This window comes from Natator depressus, chromosome 18 (assembly GCF_965152275.1).
Source record: "Natator depressus isolate rNatDep1 chromosome 18, rNatDep2.hap1, whole genome shotgun sequence".
Lineage (NCBI taxonomy): Eukaryota > Metazoa > Chordata > Testudines > Cheloniidae > Natator > Natator depressus.
Genome location: NC_134251.1, coordinates 6932220 through 6944377, shown reverse-complemented (window position 1 = coordinate 6944377; position 12158 = coordinate 6932220). Strand labels below are relative to the sequence as shown.

The following is a 12158-nucleotide window of genomic DNA, read 5'->3' as shown; positions in this document are numbered from 1 at the left end:
CTAATTCCCATTTGCTGAATAGGTTGCCTGTCTCGAGTGTATTTAGCCAATTGTTTTCACAATACTTACTGACACAGGTGAGGTACAACCAAGCCCCCTCTATAGGTGCATTCTCTTTCTGTCCATAGTACGAAATCCTAACCTGTGAAGACATTGCCTGGTCACGACCAATTCCAGCAAATGTCCATCTCATGCCATGCTCCCGTTGTCGAACGTGATCTCTTCACTGCCCTCAGAGAGGCATGATGCCCGATATCTGCTGAGGTTGGGTGATGGGGGTATGGAAACCACCCTCAATAAATCAACTGTAGGACCATCCTGCATGCTCATGGCAGTTGATGATTCAGTGGGGGGTCATTCATTCAAATAAAAAACCAACTGTCCAACGGGCCTCATTCACGCTAAGGGAAGTTGGGAAAGGTCTTGGCAATGGATTTATACCCCCGGGCAATTGACCAATGGAACAGTGGGTGGGGAAGCCCATTCCATGGAATCCTCTGTGTCGTTTCTGGGCTCATGGCGCATGTGTCCTCAGCTCACGGCAGCGAGCCTCCCGGCCTGGGTTAACAAATTAGGGCTAGCAGGGCTTGCGTTCGCGCTCTAAACAAAGCTGTGTGTTCAGTGCTTTGAAGTAGTGGGTTGGCCTGGAGCTTGTGTTCTGAAGTCCACTGCTATTTTTAGAGAATCTGCCGACCCGGGCTGGGAGGCTCTCTGCCCCGGGCTATGCAGACCAGCGGTGCGCAAGCTTTTCCAGTCACGCTCGCACACCCCTTGCCATTCACAGAATTTGTCACCGTCACCGTCCCCGTCCCCCCCCTTACTTGTAATCTGAAGTAATCCCTTACTTCTGCGCTGCTGCTGACGGCGACGCTGCCTTCAGAGCTGCACAGCCAGAGAGCAGCGGCTGCTGGAGCGGGCATTCATGGGACCCGCGGGATCCCAGTTTCTTTTCGCCCTCCCCCGCCAAACCTCTTGTGCACCACCAAGAGGGCGCCCCCCCAGTTTGCGCACCACTCATCTAGACAATGCCTATGGGCAGTTAATCTCCATTGGGAGTACCAATGTGCATTGCACCAGCCAGGTGAAAGAAAGGTTTTCCCTTCTCTTGCACCAGCTCCTGAGCGTCTACCACCAGACTTTTCAGTCATTGAATTTCCAGCACGTTAACCCTTCCTCTCTCCATTATTTGGACAACCTCTCTCCCCTTCACACACACCCTTACTCACTTCTGTGTCTTTTTGTGGCTGTTAACGACACAGATTTAACTAGGAATCTATTCTTTAGAAGTTGGGTGATCGCTGTGCTTCTGACATACAAGCACTCTGCAACTGAGCCACATCCTGTAATTAAAATATCCCCTTTCCTCTGATGCTGCAAAGGATTGACCCCATGTTTCCAGGAGTGATCATGTGATTCTTTCAAAGCCCAGCAATCCACGCACCTTGCTATCATTGACAGTACTGCTTGGGATGTCCATGGACACTATGACCTCCACCTGAGAATTGAGGGTCCATCTCGATGCACCAGCAGGTTTCTTCACATCACTAGGGTTGTAGACAACATAGACCCTCACTCCAGAGGTGCCACGGGCATCAAATGACGTGGCACCCCTTGGGATGGATCTGGGACAGAAAAGAGCGCTTGGTTACTGTCATAGAATCATAGAATATTAGGGTTGGAAGAGACCTTAGGAGATCATCTAGTCCAACCCCCTGCTCAAAGCAGGACCAATCCCCAACTAAATCATCCCAGCCAGGGCTTTGTCAAGCCGGGCCTTAAAAACCTTAAAGGATGGAGATTCCACCACCTCTCTAGGGAACCCATTCCAGTGCTTCACCACCCTTCTAGTGAAATAGTATTTCCTAATATCCAACCTAGACCTCCCCCACTGCAACTTGAGACCACTGCTCCTTGTTCTGTCATCTGCCAACACTGAGAACAGCTGAGCTCCATCCTCTTTGGAACCCCCCTTCAGGTAGTTGAAGGCTGCTATCAAATCCCCCCTCACTCTTCTCTTCTGCAGACTAAATAACTCTAGTTCCCTCAGCCTCTCCTCGTAAGTCATGTGCCCCAGCCCGCTAATCATTTTCGTTGCCCTCCGCTGGACTCTCTCCAGTTTGTCCACATCCTTTCTGTAGTGGGGGGCCCAAAACTGGACACAATACTCCAGGTGCGGCCTCACCAGTGCCGAAAAGAGGGGAATAATCACTTCTCTTGATCTGCTGGCAATGCTCCTACTAATGCAGCCCAATATGCTGTTGGTCTTCTTGGCAACAAGGGCAGACTGCTGACTCATATCCAGCTTCTCGTCCACTGTAATCCCCAGGTCCCTCAGAGTTGTCCCTCTCACTGTTTATGTATACGCATAAAAGCACTAACTAAAGATCCCCATAGACTCAGGAAACTCCCATAGATGCTGTGGGTCATCAGTGAAATTGGCGCAAATTCATTCACGAAACATTTTGATGTTGCCAAATCTGCATTTATTTTTCGTGTGGAAAAGAAGTTGTCTGAAAAATTTTGCCCAGCTCTAATCCTGACGAAATGGGATTTTTATGAGGCTAAAAATTAATGATTGAGATTCTCAGATAAAAGGTGGTATTTAAATGCAAAATCCAGTCCATCTGCAAGCAATAATTATTCTTTGCACGCAGCATATATGGCACGTCACGCTTTCAAAGCACCCTGTGAACATTAATTAACCTATTAACACCTAAATGTGCTGTGGGGAGGCATTTTTGTCTTGCATGTGACTTGCATCCCTCCTTTCCTTTCCCAAAGAAAAGGGATGAAGTTGTAAACATTAACCATAAGAAAAATATTTCAGGGATTTATTCCCTGTTTCCCTTTGCATGAGTATGTCAGTGCCTGAAGCAACTTGTAAAGAGAGAGATTAATCTATCATCACTCACTCACCTCCAGAATTTTAAATCTACCTATAAACCTGTGTAATAGCTTCTTGCCTTCTGGTGGGTACTGCTGAAGTGTTAATGTCAGATTTATCGCATGCCGCCAGAACTCGTACATGGCTTCTGGGGCCACTTTTGGAAGACTGGCGAAGTGCGCGTGGGTTTATCGGCATGAAGAGAACAGCCATAGACTTTGTGTGAGTTACTTCCAGGCGTGGTACTTATGTGGTCCCTGTCATTGCCGTATCTGAGCGTCTCATAATCTTTCATTGGCTGAGCAAAGTGGAGTCTAATGTTCAACTCAATGGTGTTTGTCTGTAATGTGCTAACTTTGGGATGCCACGTCCCATCAACCCCTCACGTTTCAGGGGACATGGGCACACAACTACTGATTTTAATTTAAATGGGACCACTGAGTCACAGGAAATCGGGGCCTCCGGGCTGCCTTGTGCAGCCGGCAGAGAAATCTTTCTGCAGCCCCCTACTGCTGCCTACTTATATCAGAGGCAGCAGCTTCATTTGCTGCACGGAGACATTATCTGTAGCCTGGACTTAAGACATAAGAGAGCCTTATAGGGAGGGTTTGTAGTGGGAGAAGTGGGGACCTGATGGGGGGCAAGCCAAGGGAGAGGAATAGGGAGGCTGGGGCTGGAGGAGTGGACTTGGCAAGGGGGAGCAGGGACCTGCAAAGGAATGAGGGGTTGGGGGAGTAATGGTGATTGAAAAAAGCAGGAACCCAGAGGGGCATAGGTGTAGTTTCACTTCTATATTTGGGGGCGGGGGCTCCAATCAGGCCAATAGGGCTGCGCGTGGGGGGGGGGAGAGGGAGAAATTCCATGCCTGACAATAGGGGCGCCATTTCAGATTCGGGGGGGGAGGCAACTTTAACTGTGATTCCAGGGGCTAATCAGGCAACTGAAAACTCCAGTGTTTTTTGAAGATAATAACTTAGAAATATCTGACAGGAGCACTGTATCTAATTCCTATATCAAGAAAGAAAATTAAATATATATTAGACCCACTCAGCTCTAATACTGACATGTTCTGACATGTTGTGGCAAGTCACTTAAGGGACACTGGTTAGTTTAAAATTGTAATGTCTATTCGTACTCAGATACTCTTATTAAAGCCAGAAGGACCATCATGATCATCTAATGTGACCTCCTGCACGCTGCAGGCCACAGAACCTCACCCACTCCTCCTGTGGTAGACCCCTAAGCTCTGGCTGAGTTACTGGAGCCCTCAAATCATGGTTTAAAGACTTCAAGTTACAGAGACGCCACCATTTACACTAGTGTAAACCTGCAAGTGACCCGTGCCCCATGCTGCAGAACAAGGTGAAAACCCTCCAGGGTCTCTGCCAATCTGACCCAGGGGACAATTCCTTCCTGACCCCAAATATGATGATCAGTTAGACCCTGAGCATGTGGGCGAGACCCACCAGGCAGATTTAAAAATTTGATTAAAGTTAATGTTTAAAGTCAAATTTACACAAGTTAAGAGGGAAGGTACTGTACATCTGGGGTCAGGCTTGGGTTATGAGGGATTACAAGTATCAGTTACAAAGTTCACAACATACATACATACATAGCACATAACCAGCATAGACCCAGACTGGGGTGTGGGAGTTTTTAAAACATCAGTGGTTAAGTGATCTTGGGTGTGCCACCCATAGAATGTATTTAGAGTCCAAGTCAGTATTGGTGTAGTGAATAAGTACATGGGTGGGGTGCATCCCTTGGTTCATCAGGAAAGGAATCATAGAATCATAGAATCATAGAATCATAGAATATCAGGGTTGGAAGGGACCTCAGGAGGTCATCTAGTCCAACCCCCTGCTCAAAGCAGGACCAATCCCCAATCAAATCATCCCAGCCAAGGCTTTGTCAAGCCTGACCTTAAAAACTTCCAAGGAAGGAGATTCTACCACCTCCCTAGGTAACGCATTCCAGTGTTTCACCACCCTCCTAGTGAAAAAGTTTTTCCTAATATCCAACCTAAACCTCCCCCACTGCAACTTGAGACCATTACTCCTTGTCCTGTCCTCTTCTACCACTGAGAATAGTCTAGAACCATCCTCTCTGGAACCACCTCTCAGGTAGTTGAAAGCAGCTATCAAATCCCCCCTCATTCTTCTCTTCTGCAGACTAAACAATCCCAGTTCCCTCAGCCTCTCCTCATAAGTCATGTGTTCCAGACCCTTAATCATTTTTGTTGCCCTTCGCTGGACTCTCTCCAATTTATCCACATCCTTCTTGTAGTGTGGGGCCCAAAACTGGACACAGTACTCCAGATGAGGCCTCACCAATGTCGAATAGAGGGGAACGATCATGTCCCTCGGTCTGCTCGCTATGCCCCTACTTATACATCCCAAAATGCCATTGGCCTTCTTGGCAACAAGGGCACACTGCTGACTCATATCCAGCTTCTCGTCCACTGTAACCCCTAGGTCCTTTTCCGCAGAACTGCTGCCTAGCCATTCGGTCCCTAGTCTGTAGCTGTGCATTGGGTTCTTCCGTCCTAAGTGCAGGACCCTGCACTTATCCTTATTGAACCGCATCAGGTTTCTTTTGGCCCAATCCTCCAATTTGTCTAGGTCCCTCTGTATCCTATTCCTGCCCTCCAGCGTATCTACCACTCCTCCCAGTTTAGTATCATCCGCAAATTTGCTGAGAGTGCAATCCACACCATCCTCCAGATCATTTATGAAGATATTGAACAAAACCGGCCCCAGGACCGACCCCTGGGGCACTCCACTTGACACCGGCTGCCAACTAGACATGGAGCCATTGATCACTACCCGTTGAGCCCGACAATCTAGCCAACTTTCTACCCACCTTATAGTGCATTCATCCAGCCCATACTTCTTTAACTTGCTGACAAGAATACTGTGGGAGACCGTGTCAAAAGCTTTGCTAAAGTCAAGAAACAATACATCCACTGCTTTCCCTTCATCCACAGAATCAGTAATCTCATCATAGAAGGCTATTAGATTAGTCAGGCATGACCTACCCTTGGTGAATCCATGCTGACTGTTCCTGATCACTTTCCTCTCGTGTAAGTGCTTCAGGATTGATTCCTTGAGGACCTGCTCCATGATTTTTCCGGGGACTGAGGTGAGGCTGACTGGCCTGTAGTTCCCAGGATCCTCCTTCTTCCCTTTTTTAAAGATTGGCACTACATTAGCCTTTTTCCAGTCATCTGGGACTTCCCCCGTTCGCCACGAGTTTTCAAAGATAATGGCCAATGGCTCTGCAATCACATCCGCCAATTCCTTTAGCACTCTCAGATGCAACTCGTCCGGCCCCATGGACTTGTGCACGTCCAGCTTTTCTAAATAGTCCCTAACCACCTCTTTCTCCACAGAGGGCTGGCCATCTACTCCCCATGTTGTGATGCCCAGCGCAGCAGTCTGGGAGCTGTCCTTGTTAGTGAAGACAGAGGCAAAAAAAGCATTGAGCACATTAGCTTTTTCCACATCGTCTGTCACTAGGTTGCCTCCCTCATTCAGTAAGGGGCCCACACTTTCCTTGGCTTTCTTCTTGTTGCCAACATACCTGAAGAAACCCTTCTTGTTACTCTTGACATCTCTTGCTAGCTGCAGTTCCAGGTGCGATTTGGCCCTCCTGATTTCATTCCTACATGCCCGAGCAATATTTTTATACTCTTCCCTGGTCATATGTCCAACCTTCCACTTCTTGTAAGCTTCTTTTTTATGTTTAAGATCCGCTAGGATTTCACCGTTAAGCCAAGCTGGTCGCCTGCCATATTTACTATTCTTTCTACACATCGGGATGGTTTGTCCCTGTAACCTCAACAGGGATTCCTTGAAATACAGCCAGCTCTCCTGGACTCCCTTCCCCTTCATGTTAGTCCCCCAGGGGATCCTACCCATCCGCTCCCTGAGGGAGTCGAAGTCTGCTTTCCTGAAGTCCAGAGTCCGTATCCTGCTGCTTACCTTTCTTCCCTGCGTCAGGATCCTGAACTCAACCAACTCATGGTCACTGCCTCCCAGATTCCCATCCACTTTTGCTTCCCCCACTAATTCTTCCCTGTTTGTGAGCAGCAGGTCAAGAAAAGCTCCCCCCCTAGTTGGCTCGTCTAGCACTTGCACCAGGAAATTGTCCCCTACACTTTCCAAAAACTTCCTGGATTGAAGTGAGTGGGTTATTTCTCTGACCAGCGTTCTTCTTTCCCAAGTAACTGTCAGCCTCCTCATCTAGTGTCTTGTCTCCAGCCATTGGGGATTTTTGCGACAGGCAGTCGCCGATGGGCCGCACACCATTGTAGGTGGTCCTGTCATACCATCCCCTCCATAAACTTATCAAGCTCAGTCTTGAAGCCAGTTAGGTTTTTTGCCCCCACTGCTCCCCTTGGGAGGCTGTTCCAGAACTTCGCTCCTCTGATGGTTAGAAACCTTTGCCTAATTTCAAGCCTAAACTTGTTGATGGCCAGTTTATATCCATCTGTTCTGAGGTCCACATTGGTGCTTAATTTTAACTTCTCTCCCTCCCTGGTATTTATCCTTCTGATGTATTTATACAGAGCAAACAGATCTCCCCTCAGCCTTCTATGGGTTAGACTAAACAAGCCAAGCTCTTTGAGTCTCCTCTCATAAAGTAGGTTTTCCATTCCCCAGATCATCCTCGTAGCCCTTCTCTGCACCTGTTCCAGTTTGAATTTATCTTTCTTAAACATGGGAGACCAGAACTGCACACAGTATTCCCGATGAGGTCTCACCAGTGCCTTGTATAATGGTACTAACACGTCCCTGTCTCTACTCGAAATACCTCACCTGATACATCCTAGGACTGCGTTAGCTTTTTTTCACAGCCACATTACGTTGACGGCTCATAGCTAGCCTGTGATCAACCAATACACCCACCTCTTTCTCCTCCACTGTCACTTCCAACTGATAAGTCCCCAGTTTATAGCAAACATTCTTATTGTTAGTCCCTAAATGCAGGACCTTGCACTTTACACTATTAAATATCATCCCATTTCTGTTACTCCACTTTCAAGGTCAGCCAGATCTTCTTGTATGATATTCCGGTCCTCCTCGGCATTGGCAATATCTCCGAACTTTGTGTCATCTGCAAATTTTATTAGCACACGCCCACTTTTTGTGCCAAGGAATAAAATGTTAGATAAGGTTGGTCCCAAGACCGATCCCTGAGGAACTCCACTAGTAACTTTCCTCCAGCCTAACAGTTCACCTTTCAGTATGACCTGTTGTAGTCTCCCCTTTAACCAGTCCTTATCCACCTTTTAATTCTCATATTAATTCCCATCTTCTCCAATTTAACTAATAATTTCTCATGCATCCGATGAAGTGAGTTGTAGCTCACAAAAGCTTATGCTCGAATAAATTGGTTAGTCTCTAAGGTGCCACAAGTCCTCCTTTTCTTTTTGCAGATACAGACTAACAGGGCTGCTACTCTGAATCATGTGGAACGGTATCAGATGCCTTACTGAAATCCAGGGAGATTAGATCTGCTGCATTTCCTTTGTCTAAACAATCAGTTATCATCTCAAAGAAAGGTAACTTTCGTTATTACCTCTTGAATACAACAATTGTAAACTACTTAGTTTTTGCAGTTCACCAAACTTGGAACAGCTCATTTAACTTTAGGAAACACCCTCACAGCCCTTTCTTATCTTAATCACCAGTTAATCACTCTATTTATAAACAAAATTCTGACTCCCTGCCTCAAGGGCGTAAACTGGGAGCAGCTCCTGACAAGTCTCTTGTCTCCTCTGCAGAACTCTTACATTGCCCACTCAGGCTGCCTGTCTGAGGCTTGCAGTTTGGGGGGGGGCAATGCCCTCCCATGCCCCCCCAAACTCCACCTATGGGGCGAATTGGGTGGATGGGCAGGCATGGAAGCGGGGACCCAGAATGAGGGAGGGGAAAGCCCCCTGGGGGGAAAGAGGTCGGGAAAGTGGGGTTGCATCCTGTGACATCTTATTCAAGCTGGTTGAAATTTTGGTTTGAAGCAATTTTTCAGCAAAATATGGCCCTTTCGCCAGACCAAAAACATTAAACAAATTTCACAAATGTTCTAGATTTTTGTCAAAACTCAAAATTTTAAATTGCCTGATTTTGATTTTTTAACCCCCACCCCCTTCCTTTTTATCCTTTTATTCCTTTCACAAGGTTAGAGAAAGTGTAAAAAGTTACAGAGTAGCCAATGGAAAGCGGTGGGGGGAGGGATGAAAAAATGGAAGAAAGAATCCTGAACGTCATTCATTTAATTGCATTCAACAGCACCAATGAGGAAGGGAGGGCCTGGGAGATACATTTAATAACATCTAAACATTTTGAAAAAGTTTCACGATTTTTTTGGAGGGAGGGGGGGAAAAAAGGAAAAATAGTTCCATTTTGGAGCCTGCAACACAGAAACAACGTAGACCATACCAAATTGTTCATGACAGCTTTTCCGTTTTTCTGCTAGCTCTACATTTTGTGCCATTACATCAGCTGATGTAAATGATCGTAGCTCCTTTATAGTCATGAGGATCTGGCATGTTATGTACTCAGAGCTGTATCCTTGTAGCAGGGGTGGCCAACCTGGGGCTCCGGACCCACATGCGGCTCTTCAGGAGTTAATATGCGGCTCCTTGTCTAGGCACTGACTCCGGGGCTGGAGCTACAGGTGCCAACTTTCCAATGTGCCGGGGGGCGAGGGGGGGAGCTCACTGCTCAACCCCTGGCTCTGCCACGGGCCCTGCCCCCACTCCACCCCTTCCCGCCCCTTCCCCTGAGCCTGGCATGCCCTCGCTCCCCCCCCACACCAGCATCCTGCACACCATGAAACAGCTGATCCGTGTGGGGAGGGAGGGGGAGGCGCTGATCGTGGGGCTGCTGGTGGGTGGGAGGCGCTGGGAGCAGGGGGAGCTGATGCGGGGGCTGCTGAGGTATTCCTGTGGCTCTTTGGCCATGTACATTGGTAAATTCTGGCTCCTTCTCAGGCTCAGGTTGGCCACCCCTGCCTTATAGGTTTGGGGGCAGATGATTTACTGAAACTAACAAATCGTTTCATAATTTCTTGGAGGAGTTGGGGGAAAACTCGATTATCTTTGGACACGTGGTTGATTTGTATGAGTAGAGTTGGACCAAATTCCCCTCAAATTAAGATGTAGGGTGAGATGACCCATGTAGGGGAGAGAAAGAGAGAGATCCTGGAGCCCTGGGCCTGGTGCAAGACCTGAGGTCTCAACCAGAGGCTCTGCACCAAAGTGAGGCCGTGTGTTCAAATGGATGCTCAAAAATTCACAGTCCAATACATGACCTTGGCAAAAGTATTGCTACTGAGAAGCAAGAGATACTGGGTATGTGTGTGATTAGCCCAGGGACCTCCTGACCTAGCACCAGATAAGAGGGTTTGACAGAAGTGATGAATAGGGATGTTTTGCCCCAGACACATGGAGCCAGGGACAAGGGGACCAAACAAACCGATGTCATGAAACCTGTAAGGTGGTATGTAAATTGTTTGTCTCAACCTATAAATGTGAGGGTACCTCGCCTTAACCCTTTGTGCAGCCTAGGGGACAGCAGAAAGTCCTGCTGTTGAGCTGCTCCTTGCCACAGGGCACTCGTGTTAGCCAGGGCGCTGGGATGGTAAACCTGGCCGAGAGCCTTTGTCGCTGAACCGTGCCACTGGTCATTCTTTCTGGGTAGTGCTATCGAGGCCTGCTGAACCTCCGATCTGCACAGGGCTGGGACAGCATCCAGAGAGCACACACCTAACTGACAACAGCCACTTGGAAGCAAAGTCTGAAGAACCCACTGATGTTGCTGATGTTGCAATCACACTGACCCCTAAGTAGCAAATGTAGCCATGGTCTCCATCGCTGACCATTCTAAAATCAAAGTTGGATGTTTTTCTAAATGATCTGCTCTAGGAAAAAAATTGGGGCAGTTCTCTGGCCTGTGTTATCCAGGAGGGCAGACTAGATGATCACGATGGTCCTTTCTGGCCTTGGAATCTATGAGTGACATCAGCTCTCACAGAACGCAACTCTGACCTTGGTTCACGTTTAAAGATTCCAACCCAATTTTTTGTGTGCGTGTAAAAGAACTATCTTTGCTCTAAAGCTAAATGTTTGTGGCTGATTCCGGTCCCCTGACCCTCTCTGCTGCTCTGGTGGCTGCACAAGGATCAAGGGAAGAATTCCTGCCCCTCCCCACAAGCACATGAGCAACCTAGAGCCCCCCACCCCACTCCAGGCCCTTGCTTAGAGGGGATGCCAGGCTGGGAGTGGGTGGATGAGGAGTTGTATTCATATTGCTCAGTGCTACAAGAATTTTAGGCTACAGCACAGCCTCTAGGCAGCCGTGGAGAGGCTGATGTAAGTTAGAGCAGCCCCAGGGCTGCTCTAATTTATGCCAAAGGCCATTTTGACCTCTACATCAGCACTGAATTCAGGCATCACAAATCTTTGTCCCTGGACTGCATTTTCTATGCTGTGTCTTTCAGGAGATGCAGCCCAGAGCCTGCCCCTTTATTCAATAGAGAGGACCCTGTTCCTGGGACCAGCCTGGTTTGATTTTTGTTTATAACCAAAGGTCCCCAGCATTTCCAGCAAATCAGAATGCTGCATAGAAGCAAAATCGCTGTTCCGCAGGGAGTGGGGAGGCCAGGAGAGGCAGTTTAACAGACAGGTTGACCCACTCATCACTGGGGCTCACCAGCTCAGCCACAGACTGTACCATGCTTCTCCTGCAAGTGGGGACCACTCCGAGAGGGAGGAAATACCTTGGCCTCGGGTGCATCTCCCAGGCTCTGGCCCAGCGCGGGGGCTGGGATGGATTCGCACCACCCCAAAGCAAGCCTGGCCGCTGCTACATACAGAGTGTGCTCCTCTCTGAGGCTAGTACAGCGGGAGCTGGGACATGACCCTACAGCCTCTTCCCTCTTCTGGCATGGCTTGTGTCCACACAGACACTAGCGGGGAGGGCAAGGGCCATAACTGGGCAGCCCTGTTTGAGGTCTGGGGGGGAAAGGCTCCGTACACCCTCCCCTCCTTGTGGACCCAGACTGGGCTAGGGTGACCCGATGTCCCAGGTTTTATAGGAACAGTCCTGATTATTTGGGGCTTTGTCTTATACAGGCACCTATTTCCCTCCACCCACCCCCCATCTCAATTTTTTCACACTTGCTCTCTGGTCCCCTTAGCTGGGGCCGTCGAAAATGTTCGCCAGGTCACTTCCAGTCGGCTCCTTAATTCTGAATCCGAATGGCCTGC

At 48.4% G+C, this 12158-nt stretch overlaps 1 protein-coding gene across 1 annotated transcript in view; it reads right to left on the bottom strand.

Moving 5' to 3' along the window:
- The window catches only part of LOC142000726 (protein-arginine deiminase type-1-like), a 40065-nt gene that overhangs the window by 24891 nt on the left and 3016 nt on the right, over positions 1–12158 (bottom strand). Inside the window, exons 2-3 of the mRNA XM_074975214.1 lie at positions 1442–1622; positions 70–142 (exon numbers count right to left, since the gene is read on the bottom strand). Coding sequence (XP_074831315.1) covers positions 70–142; positions 1442–1622 — 254 coding nt within the window. The remainder of the gene's footprint in view (positions 1–69; positions 143–1441; positions 1623–12158) is intronic.